Source organism: Anopheles cruzii, chromosome 2 (assembly GCF_943734635.1).
Source record: "Anopheles cruzii chromosome 2, idAnoCruzAS_RS32_06, whole genome shotgun sequence".
Lineage (NCBI taxonomy): Eukaryota > Metazoa > Arthropoda > Insecta > Diptera > Culicidae > Anopheles > Anopheles cruzii.
The window spans coordinates 23,153,867-23,180,322 of NC_069144.1; the positions used below are offsets into that span (position 1 = coordinate 23,153,867).

Here is a 26,456-nt window from a genome sequence, read left to right on the forward strand (position 1 = left end):
GCCTTTTTTAAAACATCGATGGTTATAAGACCAGTTCCTGTTCCGCTGCGCTGGTGGTTTTCGTTTACTCAACATGTCAGTTCATTCTACAATGTAATTTTTCAAACCAAACCGAAAAGTTCTACTACAACGAGGGCTGATAATAATGCGATGAGCCTGGTATCGCTTGTTTTCCCTTTCGGTTGACAGCTGCGCAGTGTTTACCTTTTCATTTGCTTGCAACGTCATTAGGCCAGAAGCTGAAGCTTTCTGCACAAAATAAATGCGAGTGAAAGTGACTTTTGCTAAGCGTGATTATACAGTTAAAATAAGGGCAAAATCTGAATTTTCGCTTCTTATCTTGCACTGGACACTGCTCCGTTAAAATGACAATCGAATAGGGTTTGTGAGCAGTGTTTTCTGTTTACTGGTGGTGGTTTACCAGCCGTTCCACAAGATCGTGCTATGTCCGAGGGGGCTGACGATGCCACAGATGAAACCACACAGACAAGAACCGAGCTCACGGAAGCCAAAACCAACGGAGCTCGATCCGGTCAAACATGGCACCAGATGCTTTTGCATCCATCGCCCAGCTCTTCACAGCTCTCGTACGGATCCGACACGGTGCCCACCGAGGCAGGGGCACGCAGTCATCCTACGAGCCCAAGAAACGCGCGCCTTTTCGGGGATCTCGATGAAAGTGCCACGAATTATGACTCTGGCAACTTCTCGCTGTCAGAATCCGGTGGCAAGGAAAAGCTGGCAATCGCGGCCAACAGCCAGGTAGGAACTAACGAGGTTCACCAACGGTTTGTACAACTCAACACCGAACTGTACGAGGCGAAAACAGAGCTGCTGGCATACAAGTACAAGTGGAACGAGATACGCAACGAGATCGAGCTGAGCTGGAGCAAGAAGCTGGATAAGTTGCTGGACGAAAAGAATGAGCTGGTGGAGGAATTGGAGGCGTTACAGAAAGACCTTCAACGTCTCAACGGGCCTCCGGTTCAAGGCGATGCGACCGCTGGTCGAGAACTGTACCACCTACGGTCCGAACTGGAAGACACTAGGTTGCGGCTCGATTGCAAGGAGCAGGCCACCGTAGCGCTGAAGCAAACGATAACAGAGCAACACAGCGAAAATGAGAATCTATCGCTAAGGTTAGCGAGCCTGAAAAAGATGCTCAACGAAGCTCGATCGGAGGTGGACAAGGCTAAGGAGTCGAGACATTGGTTCCGTGAAGAACTGCATCGTTGCCAAATTAAAAATGCCAAACTGAAAGAATTCTATCTAACGTTAGACCATCGGTTGCACAGAGAAGCAACGGGAGCGGATACGCTGGATACGATCACTGCACGAAAAGACGCACCCAATGATTGGGAAACGCAACTTAGAGTCTGCCAACAAGCTAAGGAGCAAGCGGAACAGGAATCAATGGAGCTGGCCAAAGAAATTAAGCTACTGAAAAACACGGCCGACAGTCGGATTGCCGAAGTAACGGAGCGCAAAAAGCAGCTCGAAAAACAAAACATCGAGCTTCTTACGATGATCGAGCAACTCCATGCGTCGCTCGCTGACCACCAGTGGCAACTCGGCAAACTTGCCGAAAAGAAGCAGCAAACTACCGATACAAAATCGAACTACGTCACCGAACTAGAGATACGCCGGTCCGAAATCGAAACACTCAGTGCGCAGCTGGCACGCGAGTGTTTCACCAAACGACAGATAGAGGTCGGTGTGGAGAAACTGAAAGCGCAGGTTAAAGTTTTATCGATAAACTTTGCCACCACCTACCAACGGCTGACTGTGCAGGAATGCGACCTGACGGAATTTCGCACACGTAACAGTGAGTTGCAGGATCGTTGTAATCTGCTGATGAGCGAAAAGCAACGGTTGGAAAGTGAACTAGCCATGTGCAGTCAGCAGCAGCGCACTAGCCAACAGCAGCATACCGAGCTTCTGGATGCGTTCAGGGCGATTCAGTCGAAGAATTTGGAACTGGAACTAAAACTAGGGCAGTGTGTTAGTGGTGATGCGGACGACGAGGAGCCGGCGCCTCTGATCGATGCGACGTTGCTACGAAGCAGTGAGGCAACCATTGGGCGCTTAAGGCAGGACATATCGGAACTGGAACGGAAGTTCACACAACAGTCCGCACCAAACGCAAGTGTGCGACCAGCGGGAAGAAAGCGTCACAAGCTGTGTCCTAAGCATGGCGCGAGCTGTTTAAACAGCGGTGAAAAGGAAGATTCCGAAATGCGGGATCTGTGCGTGTTGCTAAAGGCAATCGAAAGCGATAATCGCCGCCGTTTGCACCGATACGAGGTAAACAATCGTACGTTGTTGAAAACGGTTAAAGAGCATGCCCGCGAACGTAAGTTGGCAGAGAAGCGAACCTCTGAACTGGAACAGGAACACGAAAAATGTTGTCAGTTACGGTGCGAAATGGCATCGTTGCGTGAGCGCTGCTTGCTCCTGGAAGCCGATCTTGAATCGAGCCTGCAAGAAGCGACAGGTTTACGTGCAGGAAAAGATCGTCTCTTCAATCTGCTACAAAATAACTGCTTGCTTATGGCCGATGGCGATGTGTGGGCATCGTTGAAACGAGCGTTCAAGGAGCTGCACAACCTGCAGCACGAGCACAAGGAAAACGGTAGACTTCGGGAGCAGCAGGAGGGCACCTCAAAGAAGATCGCCGAACTTGAGGCATCGGTTGAACACTGGAAGCTGGCAGCAGATACACAATCGAACGACGTAGACGAGTTGCGTTCCGAACTGGCCGTCAAATGCCTGTTGTTGGAAGACGCCCACCGTGCCGTGGAGAGACTGGAAGGCGAAAGTAAGTCACTTCAGCAATCTGCATCCTTGGTTGCTGCGAACGAAGCAAGTATCAACGAGCAGCTGGATGAACTGAACCGACTGGTGCGAATACAAGAAATCCGGTTGGAAACGGCTCACGAGAGGCTGAAACTATACGAAGAATCGGATCGGGTTCTAGCGGCATCGAAGGAGCGGTTTTTTCATGACCTACAATCACTGCAAGACGCGATTCTGCAGGAGCGGCAGGAAAAATGCGAACTCCAGGAGGAAGTGCGAGAGCTTCGCCATAACATGGTGAACGCGGTTGGAAACAATTTACAGGTTCGTTTCTACTTCTGTGTTCTTTTATAACCAAACCACGCTGGCATCATAAATCCAATTTAGTGTAATATCTTTGCCATAGCTAAGCCAACGTCTTCTGCTCACCGCGCTATGGGGAATTTGTATGGGGCAAGTGGACATTGATGGTTTCAGGAAGAATCTACGATTTTTGTTATGGAACATTTTATCTTCAAAACATAAACAAGAAATGTGAAATATGAATATTTCTTTTTTATCATATCAAAGAAGGATCTATTATCCTTCGGGCACTCTGAATCATTCAAATTTGCTGCGCTTCACGCGTAAGAAAAGTTGTCTGAAAAGACCTTTTCATTTTGTTCCATTTTAACATCGTGCTTTTATCCTTCTGAATGTACGCTACTTCAAATTCTACTTCTACTCTACTATGCTACTACTTAGTCAAAAAATAAAAATAATAAACCGGAAGGTTGTTGCCACACGCGGGAAGTGGCTCACCGCAATCTTTTGACTTGGCGGAACTACCTCCCGTTCCAACGCTGGCACAACGCCGTAGGCGACAGTTATCGCGTAAAAATGGCAAGGCTCGCCGTTATGTTTTTCTCCCGCCTATTGTCGAGACCAGAAGAGAAATGTTTCCTGCACCACCCCAAGATATGCGGCAAACTGTGCGCGCGAAAGAGCGTCTCGCCGCTTGAGCTGATAATTTATTAGATTCGGTGCAGCGCGATGCCACCTCGTTTGGGCCATTTCCGTCAGTAACGTTTTATTAATTTTTCACACAATTCTTCATATTTTGCAGAAGTTTCATCTAACGCAGAGCTCCAATGGCATCAGTGGTCAACGGTCGGCCTCCATCGCAAGTCCCGATCCGAAGTCGCTTTCGACGCCATCTCCTTCCAGTTTGGACATCGACCAGCTGCAGGCACTTGTGGAGGAAAGCTCCCGCAAGTGCTACACTCTGCAACCGCTCAACGAAAGTGTATCATCCCTCCGTCAGGAAATGGACAATCTAAACTGCGTATTACAGTCTCGCGGTTTTCCACAGCACCAGCAACCAATTCCACGATTCCCCCCATCGCTCATGCAGGAGCTGAACGACGCTACCAACGGTTATTACGGAAGTAGATGAGTGTAGGGAAGGAGCCATAGTGGTTCGAATTGTTGGACACCGAGTGTGTACTAGGTGTTTGAAAGCCTCTAACGATTTCAATATTCCTTCATTTTGGTGAAATAAGTGTTCCTTACGCACATTCTGTTAGCTTTGCTTTCTAGTCACACTTAAGTATTTTAAATTACCACCCTAACTTCCGCAATGTATGTTTCGTAACACTAACAAACCACTTTGTATGTTGGTTTGGCCTCAATGTTTTATTAGTTACATTTGCTTGATTAATGATATATTTTTCCAAAATCATGCAATCGATATTTTTCGACATTCCGACTAGTGCGTAAAGCAAACTGCTTATTAGATCCGTTTTCGATCGTTAGACTATTTTTCTGGCTTTCAACATGCGTGAAAGCGATGTTAAAGTAGAACTGAGCAGTTTACGCAAGTACGAGAACATATTTGCTGGCGCAGTACGGAATCCTAAATCTTCCCAGTAGTGTTGCGTGTCATCAATTATTCGTCAATCGTAGATTAAGTATGGCAAATATCAAAGCCGATATCTAATGCACACAAAATGCGACAGGAGGTAAAGTTATGAGAATCACCAGAATTTTGAATCATACCATAGTTTGTTATCGGTAAGCTCAAGTACTAACACGTTGTTATTCGTTTGCATAGACGCTAGTGTTCCGTTAGTGGTTGTGTTGTCTTTCCTTATTTTGAAATTAAATACTGCGTTTCGTGTTTGATCATCAATCTTTACAAATAAGTCACATTAAGTTTTATTGTGATACGGTGGTATCGTCCGCATGATGTCGATATAAATTATTTAATTGCTATAAGATGATTTGGCGTTGCTTGGTCTATTAATAATTCAACCTTAATTTTTTTTATATGGCAATCCTAATCACTCTCCTTAATTTCACGGACGTCGAAAGCGAATCAATTGCTGTATTATTCTAGGTATTTTTTTTGTTCAAATTACAAAACTGTGCGAATGCTGCGAAAGTATAAAAAATTAAATGTATTTAAGAACCTCTCAGGCACGCTATTGCATGCGCACTACACAGTCATTTGAGGAAGAGGCCCAAAACAGTTTGACGCGCGTAATGTTTCGCATTGAATTCTTTGCTCAATTGCCAGAAGTGGATGATATAAATAAAGTAAGACGTTGACGCGTTAACGGTGCTGGATTTATTGAACTTATGCTAAGACCAATTAATCGCATAGAATACCACCCCACAAGAAGTTGAAAGCCAAGGTAAGGGAGAAACATTTACCTCTTTTCATGCCACGAGCAACGAGGTGCCACACGTGTGATGTGTGTCAATAGTTGCGGCGATGACGGCAAAGATGGAAATCGTATCGAATAACCTACACCGCGATGGTGTTGCCCATGCCGCGATCGGGCGAATGGGTCCCGCATCATAAAGAAAAATGACAGTACGCTCGTTCGATGGCTGCGGTATAGTGCTGGGCGCCCCGTTGGCCCGATTGAACGAAGGCGTTCGATCGTCACGGCGACAAGCTGTTGTTTCTGCGGCGCTTGTTGAGGTTCTGAGGTTTCGAAGACCCGCTCGATCTGCTTGTCCCTTAGCTGACAGTTGATTGAACGATGAAAGAGATCTTGCCGCCATTGCCGACCGGTCAGACGCAGAAAAGTGATCCCCGCGTGGAGGCAGCTGCCGGGGAGGACACTAATAAAATAAAATACGCACAAGCTGCTCTTGGCCACAGGAAAAAAAATAAATAAATCATCGCCTGAAGCCAGCAATGAAGCGATCGACGGTACTAATTAATGTGTGTCTCGTAATGAATTTATCATAAGTTGACAGATTGTAATGGTTCCGGCGGCACTCGATCACCCGATCGGCCTGTCGAGAGAATGGATTATTTTGTAGCACACGATAGCGAGTCGTGTATAGTCTTTTTCTTAACAAAAATATGAAACTACTCTTTACTTCTTATCACAATCATTAGGCGATTAGCTAATCCTTGTTTGATGTAAATCTATTATTTTGATGCGTTCTTTTTTTTTAAGTCGAAGAAAATCCCGCAGTTTCAACAAATATAGTAAGGCCTTTTCGGACCGGTTGTTAAACATCGCAATCACATTGAACACTACGATTCACTCATTAGAGCACTGACTGGAACGACCCATTTCTTGACCTATCCCACTCGGAATCATGGTCAGTTGATCTTAACCGCTCTCCTTTCACCGATACAGTCGGGCTTCATGTGTATGATTTTGTCTCGGATTGTCTTTATCCTGCTCCAAACTTCGAAACAAACAAACACATCGTCTTATGTGCCTTAAAGTCTTACGGAACGATACTTTGTGTTGAACCGGTTTAAAGTTGAATTTCAGAGCGGAGCATGCTTCTTGCAATTTTTTTTCTTCTTCCTCGAACATGCGCGCGACCTGATCTGTAGAGAACGCTTGTTTCGTACTTTTGGGCACCATCGCGAACTACAATGTTACGAAGCGCCAAGCCCACTCGCAAACCAGATGATTCCGTCGATCGCAGCACCAGTAGCATCAAGTACGCTTGGTGGTGAGGGAACCGTGTAGGACCTCCTGAAGACGAGTCACGCATTTCCTTTCTATTCCAATTTTTCCTTTTCTGCAAATTCCACCCGATGCTGCATTCAATTGTTTTGTTTTTTTTTTGTTTTTTTGTCAACAATGGCCACACCTCGAGAGCACGTGAAGCAATAAAACCCACCGAACGCCACTCTATTCCGGGTGACCTTTCCTCGCATTCCGCATCACTTATTTATGAGTCACCAAGTGGGTGAGTCTTATGAATGCAAATAAGAAATGATGGAAATCAGGGGCGGGCAAACCGCTTCAGCGCCATGCCCCGTTGTTTTTTTCGTGCTTTGCTCTGTTCCCTCCTGTAACTGTAGAAAGACAAAGCCCCAAGAGAGTTGCAGGCTCAGGACACCTATTGTGTCCATTGAAGTCTGGACCTTTCTAGCGGCACCCTTTCACTGTGGTGAACCTTGAACTTCTTGGCATCGATAATCGAACACATTATTGGCAAAGCAGCAGAAGTACCGATTTGTTTTTTCTATCTTTTCTTTGATCTTTAAATTTAATTTCTTCAGATTTTGCCCGTGAGCAGTATTTTTCCGGCCAACCGTGGCAGGTTCCATTATTTACCCTCCCACTCTTTGACACAACGTTAAACGCCGGCCAGAGAATGGTGGGCGAATAAAAAACACACGTCTTGAACAAATGCACACCAAGCGCAGACTTCACGGATTGTATCCTTGAGAAGAGAATATGGGAGTCTCTGGACCGCTTAGTTTCAGCACATCGGACCCATGGTCCCGGGGGACGATTGAACCTTTTCCGGTCACCCGTTATGCTTCTATCGCTTTTGGATCATCCAAAATTTCTCTCCAGGGAGTGCACAAGATTCGACAAATTTCGCACATCAGAACCGCTCGCCATTGCCATCGCATTCCCGGAAGATTGTTGGATACTCTGCGCGAACCGGACCAGTGTTATCCCAGCTTTCGGTCTCTACTGTTATGTAATGACACGCTTAAACGTTCCAATGCTGGCCGTACACCGGTAATGAAAGTAAGCGAAGATGCGTTCGACAACCATCTTCTCGAAGGCCAGTTGGGTTTCCTTTACAGCTCGCATCCAGACGATCGGCGGTGGTGTCTTCATGGCGTTACAGACAATTTGGCAACGTTTGTACCACAACATCTTCTGAGAAACAACGTCGAGGACGACCACGAACTGGACGATCCCCGCTAGGTGCTTCTACGATGTGATTACTTTTCAGTTTAATATGACTGGAAACCCCGAAGGACGAACAGCTTTTAAAGCGCTTTAATCATACCACCGGGGATTAAGACATTTACAGGTTTTTTTTAAAGAAATAATTGTGTTGAGAAAGAAAAGAAAGGAGATAGAAAAATTACGATTTCTTAGAAAAAAATTAAAACCATTTCGAAGCCCTCTAATCAACTATAATAAGATATTTTGTACACTGTTTCGTTTGTATTAAACTTTATGGTTCACAAATTTTTCTTCTACGGACTGATCCGAACTAGAGTGACGTTTAAAAGATTATCTGTGTCGGCGTATACTGAAAAGAGCCGGGGCAAAGTAACAGCGGTTTGATGAAATCCTGCCAAATCGCTTTATCCCTGACCTTGGGCGTAGCTCTGGGCCGTTTGGAAAATCGCTTCTTAGTCTCTGGGGTTCACAGTCCACATCGCGAGAGGGTCGGCAATCACCGGAACGTATTACGATAATTGCCGAACGGGATTACAATGATGGTCCCGGAGCACGCATGCCAGTGCGTGCAGCGCTCCTAGGCCACCAGGGGAGTGTATCTGGCAAGATCTGGTTTCCTACCGGAAGCCAAATTGCCTCAGCCATTAACGTGCCACCCTCGGTGAAGTGAATTCGTATCATATTTCTCGCCGAGCACCAACTGCATTCCGGTGGTCTTACTACCTGTTCCCATAATGGCCAGCGATTCCTGGCTTCCCCAACCCGGCTCAGACGGTGGAATGTAGATTTTGATTTTAGCACTTTAGGAAGCCCCGTCAAGCCTAGTAAGCCACAGCCACATGCAATCCTACGCCATTCGGCAGGAGCATTATCCGGCTTGAGTAAGGACCGAGCGTGACATCACAGCAATTCGTGGGCAATGCGGAAAGTTTCTAAGGATTTAGGAACGGAATATTGCTACTTTCCATTACAACAACGTTCATCAGCTTCATTCGTCATCGACGCAATATTACTTACCACATGTTGTTATTGGAACTCTATATTGTTGGGGGATGTTTCGTTTTGAAGTGTATTTCTAGTAGTGTATATGAGAAAAAAAACAATGGAATCATGGTATAATGGTAACAATGGTGTTACCGTTAAAAGTTTCACATAGAAGGGTTAGTTCTTAGTTTCAAAAAGGGTTTTCCAACATCACTTTCAAATTGTTGCACATCCCGGATGTAAATAAGCTATTCTGGACGTGGAACATTTTGGTCTTGTTATGCATCTCGTTACACAAGTGGCAATGCAGGGCCTGGGAAGCATATCAATAAGTTCTAACCAAAGTGCTCCTAACAAAAGTCGCTTAATAAATATAATGTTTTCAAGATGCGCATGGGAGCATTACTCATCAGATGATCCGAAGTGTTAACATGCTTTTATATTAACACACGCCCAGATACTATCATTTGCACACTACCAGCACAATGACTCACAATGGGCAATGCTCTCCGCTTCACACGGAACCTGCAAAGCACTGCAAATAACGCAACGAACGTTCCACTGGAAAAATTGGTCTGCTGTTAGAGTAATCCAAAATCAAAAGGTTTTTCATATTTCGAGTAAAATTAAGTAATCAGTTGATAGCGTAGTTTCCCTCTAGTTATTGCATATATTTTTTCTTTAAATGCCTTCAGTTTATAGGAAAAAGATCGAAGCTTTAGAACTTTACAAGAGCCAAAAATGCTTTTGAGCGGAAAGCGATTAGGTCGGAGAGTATTCTGAATACGAAAAAACAAAGCACGAGCCTAGTTCTTCAATTGTGAAGAAGGCATTAAAAGAGTTTACATCCTTTATAAATATAAACTTTATCGGCCGATGATGTAACAGTTTCCGTGCATGTTTATCACCGAAAGATTCCACAAACTTCCACTTCCTTTTTCTCCGTGTTTGGTACCCAACTCAAATTCACATTGACAGTTCACGTTCACTTTAGAACTTCAAAAATTACAACAAAATACTACCGATGTTGCAATACAGTTCATATTTTTGTGCGTAATTGTACGAACTTCTTGTCGTATTCTCACGAGGTGAGTAAAAATCGGTTAAAATCTTCTCCCATGTCCTAGTAAACAATTGACCATTGATGGGTAGGAGTTGGTAATTAAATTAGTACAACCCTGGAAGGGCAATTTATCCTAATTGAATCCCATAATCAGATAGACATGGTTTTGGACAATAAAATACACACTTGTTCTTATCAATAGTTTTGTCTAGGGAAAGCATTTGCTCAAATTGAAGTACGACAATCAAAGATAACGGTTTTGTTCACAAAATGGAAGTCTGTGCCGACGTTTTTCCTGAAGACACATTTCACACCACACCGTTGATTTTTTGTACTAATATAGAGCGACGCGAGCGCGATAATGCGAAAGTGACCTGCGTCTGACGGAAGCCCGGCGATGGGTTCCGATTTGCGGTGCCATTACTCTCGGAAGCGCTGGTCTAGCTCTAGAGGGCTTATCAACCGCATTAATGTTGCTTATCTTGGTGTAAACGGTGCCCATTGCGGGATCGAAACGGGTGCGTGACGCGATCGCGAGGCACCGCTCCGCGGCACGGATCCAATGAATTTCCAGTTCCTGTCAGCCCGATGGCCATGACGATCGTCGGGAGCGATCTGCGGCGTCCGATCGTCCAATACATTTCGATAATAGCGTACCCGTTACGGTATCGATGTCGTGCATAAGGATGCCGTCATCAGCCATCATTTTGGCTTACGTTATTTGTGCAAAGTGTTAAACGGTTCGGGCAACGGTGTTAGAACATTTGGAAAGTGCGGCGGGGGTGATAAACAGGCGTACCGTAATTAAGTTAACGAGAACCGGCCTGCCAGCTCAGATGCATCACGGGCGGTACTACCGGTGCGATGATCTACCGGATCTTCTCTGACGTGCGCTTAGTGCTAGTATACCCCGCGACCCGCTCGATGTGGTCGAGGACAGCGATGCCAAACAATTGATGTGATGTTCCCAGGGGTCTGAGGTTAGGCGGTTATTTAAACGGTGGGTTTCGAGCCACTGCTCGGTTCAGTTGATAGGAAGACCACGCCAGCTGCTAGTAGTGCGAGCGTGCTAATAGCGTTTAGTGACCCGAAGGTAGCCATTGGTTGTTCAAAATAATTTAAGAGCAGACAAACTTTTGTGAACCCCAAAATGGAGTCAAAACAGTGTTTGCTGCTGGTGACGGTTATGGTGGTCCTTGCGGTCTGTGGAACCGGTTCCGTTAACGGTGCCGCGCTCGGTCGGGCTCCGCGACAACTGAGCAGTCTTCTAACACTGAGCGGAGAATCGAACGCTAGAATAGAAAATGGTAAGGAAGGATACAAACCTTTGTTTCAGACAGTTGCATTTCACCACACATCATTCAACAAACGGCTCTTACCGAAATTTACAAACCAAACATTGAACAATTGAAAAGTTTGACATCAATGGACGGAAAGGAATCGATAATTAATGTTAATCAATGAGAGTCAGACCCATAGCTCTTGCTGTTGCGTGCTTGTGTTCTAACGTACGTTTTGCTTCGTTTCGTTCTCGTTCAACGTTCCCAATCCCAATCGCAACGCAGGCACCATCATCTGCGACACGCTCAAGTGCCCGCCGGAGTCGTTCAAGTGTGTGATCGTCAAGAACTCGACCAAGGACGACGTGAACAAGATCCAAGTGACGCGCGAATGCCTGGATCCGGCCGGTAAGGCGACGGCGACGACACTTACCACCGAAACGTCCAGCTCCCCGGGTCAGCAGTTCGAGAGCTACGCCGAAATCGATAAGAATGGCAACATTGCATCGTTCGACAACCGCGGCAACACGTACAACCACTCGGGCAGTGGTGACATTCACTCCTATCTCTACGAACAGATAGAGGACCTCCACAAGGCAATACTCGATCAGCTGACCAACGCTGGTAATCCGTTCACGGCTACATAAGGTCTTCGGCTCACAAGGTCCGTAGGTGAACCGTAACAGAGGAGGTCAACAATAAAGGCCCACAGTTTGGTAGTGCCCACAACTGGAGTGTTTTTCAATCTTTCTTCCAAAGAACTGTGCACAATTTGTTTAACGAAAAAAGCCAATGAAGTATTTCCGGCACTCTCCGGCATTTCTCTCTATCGTCTAGTAGAGGCGCTGCTTCAAAGTACTTCACCGCCCATCTATGGTCCGGTAGTTTGCTAGTTTTAATTGGAACACCGTCATGTAGAATACGCAGTGAACCTAATGCTTCTGCCCATCGTGGGAAGGTAATCGTTATTCGTCTGCCTCCTCTCAGTCGTGTTCCAGCGAAACGTCATTGTTTTGCGTGGGTACGGCCGGGGTAAGAAATGTTTCTAGGGACTACGAGCAGCTATGATACGGACAAGTGTGGGAAAATCCACCGTGATTGGGAAGTGGCTATCGAGAGTCGCTGATCGCTGTGTACTAATTAGTGACCCAATAGTTGCATCAAGTGCGAGAAGCACTTACTCGCTATTGATATCGCATAGGATAGGGTTTTACCTGGCAACGGATATCGTTGAATTGTTCTGGACCACAGCACATCGCGTTGTTTGCCGGAGAACGGAGAGCAAAAATTACCATAGCTTGTTACTGCAGAAAGAACAAAATGTGATTGTTACTACAATAATTGAATGATGCAGCAATCAACACCACATAAATCATTCCATTTGTATGGAGATTTGGATGCTGATTTGATCATTTTCTAAAGTAACACTATTCAAATTGCTGTTTACTTGTCATAATTTTATTTATCGTGTACTTGATGTTGGTGTCGGTCGGTTGAAGCTATTCTTTTCAAGACGAAGTGCCATGAAAGTCGTTTGTACAGTAGATGGTAAAGTAATTACTTCATTACAGCGCATTTTGTAAAGACTAAGTGCTGAAGCACTTAAACATGAAGCAAAACAAGCTTTTTATTGCATTCCAGCACGATTGGCATCTGGTTCTAAGTGACAGACACACCGTGAATCATCTATCATCAGAGTGGTCATCAAATCCACGCTCGCTGCCATTCTGGATCATTTCATTGGAAGATGATATCGTGATACGAATCGTTTATAATCACCGTTGGGAATTTTCATTGCAGGTGCCACGGAACACTTCCTATTGCGTGAGCAATATCTGAGATCTTTATCCATTTGACAAGTTTGTTCGATGGATTTTTTATTTATTATGTTACGTCTAGAAATATCTACTGTTTTATGTCATTGTAATGTAATTTTGGTCGAAATAGAACTGCACATTAAAGTTTCATAGTATCATATTATTTAGTTATAAATGTTATTAGTTTACAGCTCATATAAATTCGAAGACAAACTGTAAAGCAAATACTCTTATGCCCATAATGTGGTACTGTTTACAATTTTTTAACCCCCTTATCTGTATTGGCACTAGCTTATTTGTTGAAAACCCAGAAAACGAATGCTTCATTAGATATTGAGTGAGGTTGACAGACAGTAGATTGCTACAAGCCAGACCAGGCTAAATCTTTGCAATCTGATGATTTGTGTTTTGGTCATTCTCGAAGGGGGACCGGTTTTTTTAATGTTCCAAGAAAATTGGCCAACCGCGACTGACACAGAATGAAATGGAGATACTTCATGCGACGGTTGACCACAGAAGCTGGGCACGAAGAACAAGCATATTCAACATTGTTCTTAGGCCGGCAGTGAAATCAATAACTTCCCCTGACGAACCCCGCCAAAAGGATTCGAGTTCCAAACGTGTGTGCACTACCGTGGACGAGATAAGAGACACTAACGCAACCATTCGTTATCCGTTGGAAAGAAAACCAAACCACCACACTCGTTCCGTTGTTCACTTGGAAAACGCATCGTGTTTTGTTCGAACCACACTTTGAAGGGTGCGCCAGCACTTGTCGAGGAAGAAACGAAAACCCTACATCATCCAGTTACCGAGTTTCAGAAACACATCGTCCTTCTCGGCCGACGGTCCAAATGGTTCTGGCGCTCTGGGGTCGTCCGGAGACGGCCATTCGCTGCCGTCTCCCTTATCCTTGGTGCCCGTCTGCCCGTGTGCGATGCTGCGCGCGTATCCTGGAGCCTGTGTGTATCGCCGCCGCTGGTGTGCGTGTGTGGGGGGCGGCCGGCCGGCCAAACCTGTCGTTGCGCTATAGCCGTCCTGCTCGGAGCGAATTGCACGCTCTGGTTGGCTCGCCGGTTCCTGGGCCCGGTCGGAAGGAGCCGCCGGGTGGTGGTAAATGGAGCCGTTGTCGGAAATCTTCCCCTCGGTCGCACGCACACTGGCACACACACACACACACGCGGGGGGGACATATGATTCAAGCGGACCCTGGGGAGCATCAGCTAATGACGATGATAGTCGGAGGGGATACTTCGTTACTGCTAGGGAAGCGCGATGATTGCGCTGACGGCGAGCGGCGAATAAATAAAAAGGGGGAACCACTTTTTTGGTGCTCGCTTTCCGTTTACATAGGGCGGTCAACTCATAATCTTCTCGGTTCCCTTTTTGGCCGGCCTCCGCCTGCTGCGTTATCTGCGGCCAGCTCCTGGATACCTGGTGCCGTGCCGTGCCCACATACCCACATATTTTGCGATCATTTGCGCACACCACGCATCGCGCCGCGATTTTCCGTGCTGCTACACAAACACGTGCGCAAAGACGCCACAGCATAGCACACCCGAGCGGGGCCGACCGACGACGCCGCGACGGCGAGCGATGGACCGGGCCGGACTCAGCCAAACGAATCAAGTCAAATCAAAACAAAAAGCACAGATGAATAGTTCCCTTTTCGACTGCGGATGAGTGCACATCGCTACATGTGTTCCATGCGGCCCCGTACTTCATCGCTGTCATCCGTCGTCGATGGCCGTCGCCTGTCCGCAGAGTCGCCGCTGCTAAACGGAGTGTGAATCGCTGACCACCGGCCACCCGGCTGGAGTGTGTGTGTGTGTGTATGTGGTTGAACTTAGCCCTTTTTGGAGAAAATGCGTTGCACTTAAGCGATAAACACAAAAGCCAAAACAAACTGCTGGGCGAAATTCTGACGCACGCCCCAAAAGCACCCGCGTCGTCACGTGTCAACTCCGCGAGTCGGCGAGTTCTTGAGCTTCGCGCGCATTCTGCGCGACGCTACGAGCCGGCTAAAGAAGTGAAGCTTTTCCGGCCGGTATTCGATCGTATCCATCACTTGCAGTGCTTGTAGTGCACCTTAGGTCTAAGTGTTTCAAAGTTGCGGCTAGCTAACCAGGACGCATGTAGACTCCATTTGTGCCGCAACACCAAAAGATGAATTAAAAACGTCGAAACAGACCAAACGGTTTTTTTCTAGTAAATGGTGCGTAAGGTGCAAAGTTGGTAAAATATTTTTGTAAAGCACATTACAGTTCAAGGACATCAGATCCTCGCTACGACACGAATGGAAGTGCAACAGTGCGTTTGTGTGCGATCGGTGACATAATTTTACGATCTCCATTCTCTCCATACTGTTCAATGTTAACTTCACTTTGATATATAACTGTTAACTATAACGTGAAAAACTTTCAAATAACGGTAGACAGGACATAGCAACCATTGCACTATTATTACGCAGAAAATATCGTAAGAGACATTTATAACGTGTGGTTTAGTGTACCTTTTTGTGAATCTCGCCAGTAGGGTGGGCGATAATAGCGGTAAGTAGCAAATATTTTGTCAAAGTTATTAAAACAAAAATGTCAAGGGTAAAAAAGCCCCGCGTTTTTGTTAGTGCGGATGCTTAATGGGTTTTAGCATTTTTAAGAATATTCGGTTTAAAACATGGACTCTGAACATTTCTTAAATATGTTTTACCTTCTGTTTCCGCGGATCTTTATGGAGTAAATTTGAGTCAGGCAGGCGAGTTCTTCTATAATCACACCCACCTTAGTTGGTGCAGTTCCAGTTCAATGCGGCGTCGGATAGTTCGGCTTAATTTTTCACACTGTCACGCAATGTTGGCTAGATGCGCATCCGCGGAGGTCCGTATGTAAGTTCATTCAGCAAACTGAAATAGTTGAGCAAACCACATTATGACATACCGCAGCGACCGATGGTGTTGGTTTCGATGTGGTTTTTGAATTATTATTTTCATCACTATATCAGCACGAGTTGACCACCGAGTTGGTGGTCAACTCGCATCGGACAAAGACAGCAAGCGGTGAAAAGTCTGCGAAGCTGCGGTCCTTTGGTTCGAGGCTATTTAGCATTCGTTAATACACGCAGGCAACACTTTCAGACGAAATGGGTAATGAAATGCGTTTTACGATGTATCGATGCAGCGGGAAGGAAAGTGCTTTGGGAGGCCGACGAATGGGTGGCTTTTCGCGTGTCGATCGCCTGTAAAATGAACGAGCATTAGGTACAAAATCTGACTGTCGAGATGCGTATAGTCGTTTGCTATTTTAGAATAGGGTATTGAACTCACACGCGACAATGTTAACTTACGAGCTATTACTAACAATATTTTTTTACAATGGCATAATATGCTAGCCGAACTTCCAAACTTCATAGCTCCCAAATTTGAAATCTGCTTAAAAATCTGCTTCGGAATGCTTAAATTATTCCTGACATTCGAGGGATTCATAATGCATTCGCATTATTTAGCAATGTGTCAGTAAAAATTTCATCTCGGATTTCAATTGAATTCAACCAAGTTGAACCAATTCTTCAAACATTCCTTAGAAGACGGCATGTTAAAATATTCGATGTGTACGATTTGATCTATAGTTTTATTTTCGTATACAATTTACCTTTTGTATGTAAGATTTAGTGTTTTTTAAGGCATTATAAAAGAAACAAATCTTTTAAAGCTGTATCCGAAATTATTCCGTGGATTATCCTGTGAAACCGAATTTGACTTACAGAATCAATATCTCGTATTAAATGATTTTAGAAAAATGAACAGCTGAACAGAAACTTGTTTCTTTACATCAATCTAATTCTAATCAATCTGTCAAAAATTCTCTTGATTGTTAGTTGTTTACTCCTTTACTCCATTATTTGTGTAAGCCATTATAAAACTCCAAACACAAATGAAATCTGCACTCATTCTCTGCCTGGTGTTTCTGGAACTGAAACTATACCAAGCTGGTCCATTTATATGAACTTAAGTTCTTTCTCAGTTTTTACAACAAAACAAACCAAACCAGTTTTTTAGTGACTACATAAACCAACAGAATAATGTTTTTGTTTCACAGCCCTGATATCGGCAACATAAGCTTCAGTACTCAAGTTAATGCACTGTCAGGGATCGAATTGACGCTTGTCGCATAGAAAGCGACCGAATTGTCAGTCTACGTTTGACCAAAACACTAAAGGCTATATCGTTCTTTTCTTTCCAATGACGTATTGAGGAAGACGGTTCGCTTATAAGATCTCACTTTACCATTGCTTACAACACATCCATGTCTGAGAAGATACAAAATTCACAGGCATTGCCAGACATAACGAAACAAAATATTGACCATGAGTATATCCTGGCAAGTTCCGTTCCTATTATGTTTATATAGTTGAAAAATTCGTTTTCTATTAAATTAATAAAAAAACGGCTCGTACGAGTAAATAACGAAAAAGCATAAAAGTATTGCAAACGAGATCTCTGCGGATGCTAAAGATTTCCCGCGCTACACAGACCGCGAACGTCATGGAGCCGCCTGGTAGCTTTGAGACACAGCACTTGCACTGAAAGGTTTCTAACAAAATCAACGAAACAAACTAGATTTCGCTTAGCAGCCACAACATGGCGACCGGGGAGCGCCATCAATTTTGTGCCCTAAACGATTCCGGAAAATTATTCCAAAACGCAGCGGGTCCGAATCGCTACGCTGCCATCGTCGTCTGGGGCGTCTAACGATGGTTGGGCGCAATAGATAAAACATATAATTTAATGATAAAGGTTGACAGCGGCTTCATATATAATATTTTACCGCCATCACAACCTCCACCACCACCACCGGCACCGTGCCGGGCTTGTTTATCTTCGCTTTGCCTCGCTTGTGCCACTTTGTTGGCGAACCGTTGTTGGCGTTTGCCGGTTTTGTTTTTGGTGCGCCACGGCAAATGAAACGGACACCGTGTGTGCGCGGGCACATCCGCACGGTCCGCTTGCCCGCGCATGCAAAGGAATCGCCACCGTTCCCGGGATCCATAAATCGCTGTCGCTGAATTATTCGAATTTTTAGTTTTGGTGTGAGTCCCCGGGCCGTGCTTTTCAGGGCGGCCGTCGGATGTGCTCATCCGTTGGATCCCTCGCGGGAAACACTCTGGTGGCAAACCGGGAACGGATGTACTGCAAAACACATCCCTCAAAAGAACCTCCGGCCGACGCTACATAAGTCAAACCGGGCCGGGCCGGGGATGGCGTCCAGTTTGGGCCGGCGGTTTGGCGTGGTTTTTGGCGAAAGTGTTCAAATACGTTACCGTCACCCAGAAGATGCTGGGCCAGGGCGGGGTGTAATAATTTCATCTATTCCATTGTCTCATGAGCACTGTTTGGAACCTTCCACGGGCAGTTTCCGGCCGCAGATGGTGGCAGATCCGCCCGACGGGGGTCCTTTCGGTTGACTTTGGGTTCCGACGGCCGGCCGTTAATAGAATGGGAGTGCGGACGCAGCAGCGGACGTGTCTTGTAGCAACGTCGGGACTTCGCCGGGGCGTTTGTGGTAGACGTGTCGGTAGGAGCTCGATCGTGATGATAGCGGAGCATTTAATTGAAAAGTACGAAATTGTGAGGCATACATTGTACGTTCCACTAACAGACACATACTGACGCTCCCTGTGGTCACGGGAGCCTGATAGTAATTATATAGAATTGTGTTAGAAGCGAGCCCCAAAATCGAATCGTGCATGGAAACGAAATTAGATCTTCACAAACGAGACGTTGACTTTAAAAATATTTTACCATTGCCAATAGAAGAGATCTTTCTTGGAAAGTCCGCTCTTCGACGGCACTCGGCGCCCGCGAGCGATATGGCCATTTTCTGACCGTTTGTTGATTGGCCCGGCACTGTAACAATGCAGCCCACGAGCTTCCGGCATTGTCCTAGAGTGACCTCACGATACTGCGAATGTCCTGAAGCAGGCGGATCGCCTGGTGACGCGCCTATTGTCCTCGCCAAACGGCCGCGTCGAGCCACATATCCTGTGTGAAATTCGTCCTTTTTTCGTGGCCACCACCTTCAGGCGCGGCACCTTTTTGTGGGGTTGGTGCGCCAGCGGAAACCTAGCTCTTGTTTTTCGCTCCACTCCGCTTGGAAAGTTCGCGGAGCTCCAGAGTCGGAGGGTGGTGATTGCATGGCGGGCGTTGGGGTGGGCCCTTTTTCATCTGCCATTGTTTCTGCCATTAACCACGGTCGGCGGAAATGGGGGCGACACCAGTGTCAAAAGCGGGACGTCGGAAGGACTTTGCACGTCGGCCTCCAGTGCTAGGCAAATGATACACGCCAAGTTTGCTATTGAGGAAATACTATGCTACGCAGGAGTGTTTCTTTTTTTCCCGAGAACTCAAACTCGACGTTATGCTGGTTGCGTTATGCTTTTTGGGTGGAAGTATCACATGTGTCAGTTTGGCGGATCAATGCCACATTTGGTCTGGAAAGGGCAGACAACTACAGGACGATCTAAGAAGACTTTGCTGGCTGTTTTGTCTTCCGTCATTCTCATGACATGACCAGCCCACCGGAGCCTGGCGAGGTGAATACGCTGCACGACAGTGAGATAGAAGACGTAAAAGACATGACTGGTACTCATTTCGAGTCTATATATTTCACATCTTCGTTGATCGGCCAACCGATTCGATTACGCTGGAACGTTAATAATGCAACTTTTTGGACCGCAAGTTATCGGAAACGTTCCATCTTCCGAAAAAGTAAGTTTGTTAAGCTTACGATCGTGTTTTGCCGAAGCGTACGCCGCGTTACGAACGAAACAGGTCCTGGCCGCGTCAGCCCGGCCCGAAGAGGTGATAAAATGTGCAATTTTATGCATGCACGGTGCGAAAATCGGAACCATCATCAAAAATTTAAAGTAAAATCTATTTGACGTTTCTCACATGCGAACGCGTGGCGCCAGGCGTTGGGTGTTTCGAAAAATAAATATTTTAACATTTTTCTTTTTCATGCGGTTCCGTTTTCATCATCACCGAAAGCACATTCCGCGCCCGCGTTCACGCTGCTCTTTCCCGTTCGTGTTTGATTTGGTGAGTACCGTGTTTTTGTTTTATTTTGGGAGCATTTCTTGCGCTCGGTGGAAGTCACACTTTTTTGTGTGTGTCCTGCAGCCCAAAATCGAGCCACGTCGAACGCGAAAAGTTCTCTTTCATGCTGGATATATTTAAATATATTTGGCGAGACAATAAAGTTCAACATATTGCTCCTCACGCCGGAAACGCGTGAAGGAAAAACAAAAAGCCCACAATGCAATATTGTACACATTTTCCGTGCCGCACGCTTTTCTTGTACGCCGAAGCCTTCCGTTTTGGTGACATTCGTTCCCGTTTTGCCACCATTATCGGCACCACAATAGTGATTGTAGTGCTTCAAGGTTTGGACCGCCAGGGACCGGTGACAAACGGTCTATTTGCATTTCGACGCGCCCAAACAAACGGTCAGTCGGCTTTTATGGGAAATGATTAATGCCTTATCGGAGTTTTTGGTTCCGCCGACGAACGGTACCGGACTTCGGTTTGCTAGACGAAACCAGCCGGAGCCTCCGGTCAATTATGGGTGTACCTCAATTTGTTCGGGAACCTTGGTGGATCTGTTGAAATAAGCCACCATACTCAAATATTTAGAAGTTTATCCTGGCGATTGACATGGGGAACTTTGAGATAAACTTGTTGGCCTGTAGGCCCTAGGGATAATTAGAGCTTGGCATGCATTGATCAATGTAGTCCGAGCGATACACCACCCGCAAAACCACAACGTTACAGAAAGCAACAGAGAATTAAATTATCTGTGGTGCAGGAACACAGTGTTCGGCGGTTGTTGTGCCAGATAAGAAGTAAGACGCCTGGACTAAGAGACAGGCCAGGCAAGACCAATGTACAATTAATCCGACCATTCGTTTGCATTCATCCGACACCTCAAGTTTAATTTACAGCCAAAGATGCATTGTTAAAGCGGACGGGGCCACGGGAAAAAGAGCCAGCCGGTGGAAGCCGATACAGCAGCACCGGGTATGGTCGGTGTGGGAAAACTTCCTTTACCGTGTGCTGCCGTGGTGTCAATGCCCTGCACCGGACTGTGTGTGTGTGTCGATTCAAGTGGTGACGATTTGCTCCAGTGACACCGACCACGGATCGTAAGGATCGCATCCGGGTGGTATCGATTTTTCCTCACTTCTTTCCGCTCTAAAAACTTCACCCAAAACCATATGACTCCGATCTCGCTCCGAGGGGTGCCGCTGCGTACGCCCCGCACCACACACTGTCCCCGGGTCCCGCATCCTACAACGAATCCGATTCCGCCGAGGAGGCAGTCACTCGCATCAAAATCGTCCTTCGCTCTTCGGTGGTTTATTGGGAAACCGTGTGGAAAAACCAGAAGGGAAGCCACCGGAACCCTTACCGGGCGAAGGTTGGGGCGGAGGGTGGCCTCCGGCAAGCCAGACGGCGGTGTGGCGTTCGTGTTGTCAGTTCGAGTGACAACGCAATCCATCGTTCGGTTCGGTGGCGCTGCGTGGTTCGTGTGAAAGAGAGATAGAAATAGAGAGAGAAAGAGAAAGAGAGAGAGAAAGAGCTGATTGCATTATTCATTAGGTCACTCGATGCGGAACGGACCTGCGCAAACCGAGAACGGCCAGTGTAAAGAAGTGTCAAAAATACAACCAAAACAAAAGCCCAACACGAAACTAATTTCTTCGCTAACACTAACTGGCCAGACGTCGCCAATTGCAGTAAGATCAGCAACGGCCAGGACTGGCCTGCTGGTTGCAGGGCTGAGTCGGAAAATCAGACGCTGGCAGTCACGGGACCAGTTACCCATAGAGTCCCCGATCGACGCTGGCCGCTAAGCAGGAACACTTGTCCAGGAAGTAATCCTGTCGGCAGAGCAACTACCAAAGACACAAACTAGGGACAATCCATAAGCATAGCCCTGTCTGTGTGTGTGTGTGTTCGCGCACACTAAAATGCACAGCACGCGGCACCGGGCACAAACACATAAACTGCTCCGCTCCAGAACCCAACGACGATCGATCGAAAGTAAGAAGCCCTTGTCAGCTGTTGTTGACAGCCCGAAACGGCCACGCGCTTGCCCCGGAACACTGTGGGCCTCGCCTTTGAGGCTAACCTTGCCGTGTCAGGATTATTCCCGGAAAGTGAGGGCCCTTGAGCTGCCAGGGCTCCCAAGGGACGGAGTTCTCCAAGGGCCGATGATTTTTGGGAGCCGTTCTCGGTGTTGGCGCGCGGGCCCAACGGGCGGGATGCTGCCCGATGCCACCCAGTCGCCCGGTCGCCGATCAACGGACCGGTGTTCCGGTTCACGCACCCGGTTCCGATTTGCTTCGATTGCTTTTTGTGTCAAATCAATGCCTCACTGGCGGTTCGTCAGGATTACTCGTTGCTCTTCGTTGTTTAAAGTTCGTCCTGCGAGTGGCTCCGTCACGCCAATTTGCTTACTTTTCGTCGGTTTTTTTTCTTATTTTCTTGTTCTGAAGAGGACAAGTGTAGAGGTGAGCAGTGTAGAAATGTTACTAGTACTTGCTTCAACTATTTACTATTTCATTATTACAAAAACAAAGTCTACTGGCAACGTAGCCCGATTAACATCTAACAGAACTACCTTAGAACAAATAGCGCAACACATCACAACTGGCGAAACGAACACAGAAGTCGAGAAGTGACGAAATAAACTCACAATAAATCCTTTCGTCAGCATTTCGGGAGTAAAAGTTGTTGTGAAAAGTATGGTGATAATAAAGTTGGATATGAAACATTGACATAAAAGTTATTGGTAAATCCAACACAACATGGCCGACACGATCAACTGTATGAGACCTTTCTTAGTTGCGGAATCGATGATGGGACTTAGAAGATTGACGTTGACTGAACTTCTTCATATCCGGCCCGACAACCGCCGAGCGGCCTGCAACAGAAACAATGTTAAACTCAGTGTTGCTTTCTGTAACATTGTGTTTTTGTGGGCTAGGTTGTTGCTCTCGCGCCAACCTCGAGGACTGCGTGACTGCTCTATCAACGGGGGTTAATCGCTTCTCGACTAGTTTGCCACTCAACTAATAGCATGGAATATTATTTAGTACTCAATCAACTTTTTACCAAATGTCTGGGTAATACATATGTTGAACGTTCTATAATTAACTTCATCCCCATCTCAATTGCTAGAAAAATTTCAAATATGCCCATTTATCTCCGCATCACTCCTGAAAAGATTCCGATTCCTGTCTCATTTTTTGAGGGAGAATCGTAAAAACGTCTACCTCCGGCCCATCCTTCCGCAACTACCTCGCGCATTCGGGACCTTCCTTTTTGAGTTTTCTGCAAACTTATATACATTCCCATTACTTACTTGATGAATCGCGGCGCGAGGGCCCTCGTATCTCTCGTACGGCGCTCAAGTGCAAGGTATTTGTTTTTCAATTTGATACTTCAAATCCGCTCAGCGAATCACTTCAAATTGAAACACGTTTACGGTTTTATCAACCTTCATTCGCCGCGGGACTGTCTCCCAGGCGCGGCCATAAGCCGAGCCGAGCTGTCGATTGCGTCCAACGCATCACGCCAGTAATCAACCTACGTTACGCCGGTGAACGGCCTCGAAAACGGTCCGTGGCCCGTGCGGCACTCTAGCAACCGGGCAAAAGTGCCGGATTCGGGAACGCCGGAACGGTCGTCCTCGCCGTGCGGGAAGCAAAGGCCGCTTCGTCCTTCGCTTCAGCCGGTGGCCACCCTCCGTAACGCAAGACTACACATTTGCCGTGAGGCGGAACGAAAAGGCATGCGCGATAGAGTCAAGTGACGGTTTCTGGCCATGGACCCGGCCTGGCCGGGCCTAGCCGGGCCTAGCCGGGCCTAGCCGGGCCAGCCGGGTGTCCCCGTGGAGATATTTTTCCTGTTGGCAAATACCGATTTGATATTTCTCTAGCCGCTTGACGGAGAATGATTCACATTAAAGCCTGGAAAGGCCGACCCAACCCGGACCATCTGGTCGGGGAAGAATGTGCAATAAAAAAGCGTAGAGTAATGCTTTAAGAGCGCCTTTGAAAGATGAATTTGTAACTAAACTACACATTTGTAGTTAAAAGGCACTGTAGAAAGAACAGAAATGGTAAGAAGGTTAATGTCCCTATGTCGATTTGTTACACGCACATTTCTTATATTCTTAACATTTATCAGAAATGGATTAAAGGAACAGCGTTTAGTTTTTAGAACAAGAACAAAACAAGAATTCACGAATTCACGGTTTTTAGTAGCAATCGACGTGCGAATATGTTTTAACACACACGTGAGACACAAATGTACATGTGATGTTCAAAGAAAAGCATGTAGCATTCCGAAGTGATAAGCTTGTCTGACTTGATACCTTTCTCCCTAAAATTAGCAGCAGCAAAGGACATTTATGAAAAATGGATTGGAATAGGCAGCGAAATAGAGAAACGTCTCAGCGTTTCGCTTACTCTTGTCGGTCAGTCACTGATCAGAGCGGGTTTTTGTTTGTTATCAAATTATGTTGATATGCAACCCAACACTCTTGTTAGCACACATTCATTCATCTTGCTCTCCAAAACGACGGCTTTGTGCTCCGGTCGGCCACCAAGAAACCGCAAGGACGCCCAACACCCCGGGAACACAATAATTCGAGTTCGTAACGTCAGATATGCGTCGGGGGGCCGGTAGAGTGGATTTAGTTGGTTGAATTATTTTTCCGTACATAAATCTCGCCGGCCCCACCCGGTCCACCCGGTCGGTGCGGTGGTCATCCTCTCACGACGCTGGCTTCCGGGGCGATGCGGCGGCACCCAGCTCGGCAGCTCGCACAGACACCGGAAACCGGAAAGGAAATCGAAAAACATAAAACCTATTGTGTAGATAAGTTGTTGGATCCAGTGCCGTTTCCGGGCGGCAGTGGTCGAAGATTTGTAACTGCCGCACTGGTGTGGTCCATCCGTGGGGTCCAGGCATCTCCCGTTGTTCGCCCGTTGAGGCCCGTGCATAGAAGATGTGCACATACGTGACTGTGGCTCAAGATCACATGACGCTGACACTTCCTGTTGCCATTCATCGCAAATCTGAACCAGCTGAGTAATGCACGTAGTGCTAACAAACTAAAGTGTGACATAGGCATAGGTATAGCAGGTAAGGGATTGCGTATGGGCAGATTAAACCTTACATATTTGAATCCTGCTTTCAGAGTCAGAGAGAGAATTCGCAGGCGACTGTTCGAGCTGTGTATCATAAATTAAGTCGAAGGCTCATATCAGACTGTCAATCGCCATTTCGGTATCTTAACTATTTACGACCGAAGTGCTGATAATTAATGTCACACGTACGAGTATAGTGTCTCAGAAACAGAGCAAAAAACATTAATTGTTCCGCAATATTCCTATAGTCACCAAGCGGGGACCAGCGGGGACCAGCGGGGGCCAGGTTCGTCGGATATGGAACAAATATCGTCCAGCCGCCTTCGGGAGGAATGCCTTATCGTGAACGGCGATGATGTTGGCGTTACTAACGGCTATTCGGGACGTTTTCCTCTCTCGGCACGCTTCACCTAAAACCCATCAACATCCTTCGACACGCCGTCCGCCAACCGACGTTTGTGCGCCGTGCGATATGGGCGAAAGAATCGCTTCACTGAAATCTTGTTCCAGTCCGTTCCTGCGTTATCGACATCCAGGACGAGGGTTAGCCGTGGAGCACACACAGAGTAACGAACTAACACACACACACACACACTCGGGGTGTGTCTCATGAGAATGATACTATTTGTGTAGGCTCCGCTTCTGAAGGGTTGGGTTCTATTTCTGCGCACAGGAGCATAAGGCCAGCGAGACCGGGTTGATGAAATACTCTTAATAACTTCTGCGATAAAGAAAATTTGCATTCGCAGCGTGCCGCATGATGTAGTCTTCTTACTAGTTCTACACCTCTTATGTCTTTGCATGTTCTTAGGGTCCTTTACGATGGGCCGAAGCTAGGCCGAGAATAGATATTACATTCAGCACTCTTTGGAGCTTTGCAAACGTTCTGGTTTTATTTTCTGCAGGCAAACCTCCATTGGACTGTGTCGAGGTGGAATGGTTACGTATTTTGGTGCACTTTCGAGAGCGTTGCAAAAAGTCTTTTCAATCGCTAGACGGAGCAAGCCTGCGAGGAACTCGTTATCCAGGACCTACTGGTATGGCGTTCGGGGGACATAAAATGGATGCTGGTGTCCGTTTTGTATCGACCTTAGATAAAACGGTTGGCCTTACCGGCCAACGCCATTTC

The 26,456-nt window shown here is 46.5% G+C and overlaps 2 protein-coding genes across 2 annotated transcripts; both read left to right on the plus strand.

Moving 5' to 3' along the window:
• Positions 1-444: 444 nt before the first annotated feature.
• On the plus strand, positions 445-5,384 carry LOC128278692 (myosin-10-like). Its single transcript, XM_053017423.1, has 2 exons — positions 445-3,120; positions 3,902-5,384. The coding sequence occupies exons 1-2, from the start codon at positions 445-447 to the stop codon at positions 4,229-4,231; spliced, it is 3,006 nt and encodes a 1,001-aa protein (XP_052873383.1). The 3' UTR covers positions 4,232-5,384.
• A 5,354-nt stretch (positions 5,385-10,738) lies between these two features.
• LOC128267565 (uncharacterized) lies at positions 10,739-12,019 on the plus strand. The gene is made up of 2 exons (XM_053004430.1): positions 10,739-11,324; positions 11,583-12,019. The coding sequence occupies exons 1-2, from the start codon at positions 11,168-11,170 to the stop codon at positions 11,942-11,944; spliced, it is 519 nt and encodes a 172-aa protein (XP_052860390.1). The 5' UTR covers positions 10,739-11,167; the 3' UTR covers positions 11,945-12,019.
• Positions 12,020-26,456: the final 14,437 nt, after the last annotated feature.

Bases quoted from the DNA above. Each gene is read 5' to 3' on its own strand.
- LOC128278692 (XM_053017423.1), top strand. From the start codon at position 445: ATGTCCGAGGGGGCTGACGATGCCACAGATGAAACCACACAGACAAGA. The intron at 3,121-3,901 runs GTTCGTTTCTAC...CATATTTTGCAG, and splicing joins CGGTTGGAAACAATTTACAG to AAGTTTCATCTAACGCAGAG.
- LOC128267565 (XM_053004430.1), top strand. From the start codon at position 11,168: ATGGAGTCAAAACAGTGTTTGCTGCTGGTGACGGTTATGGTGGTCCTT. The intron at 11,325-11,582 runs GTAAGGAAGGAT...ATCGCAACGCAG, and splicing joins GAACGCTAGAATAGAAAATG to GCACCATCATCTGCGACACG.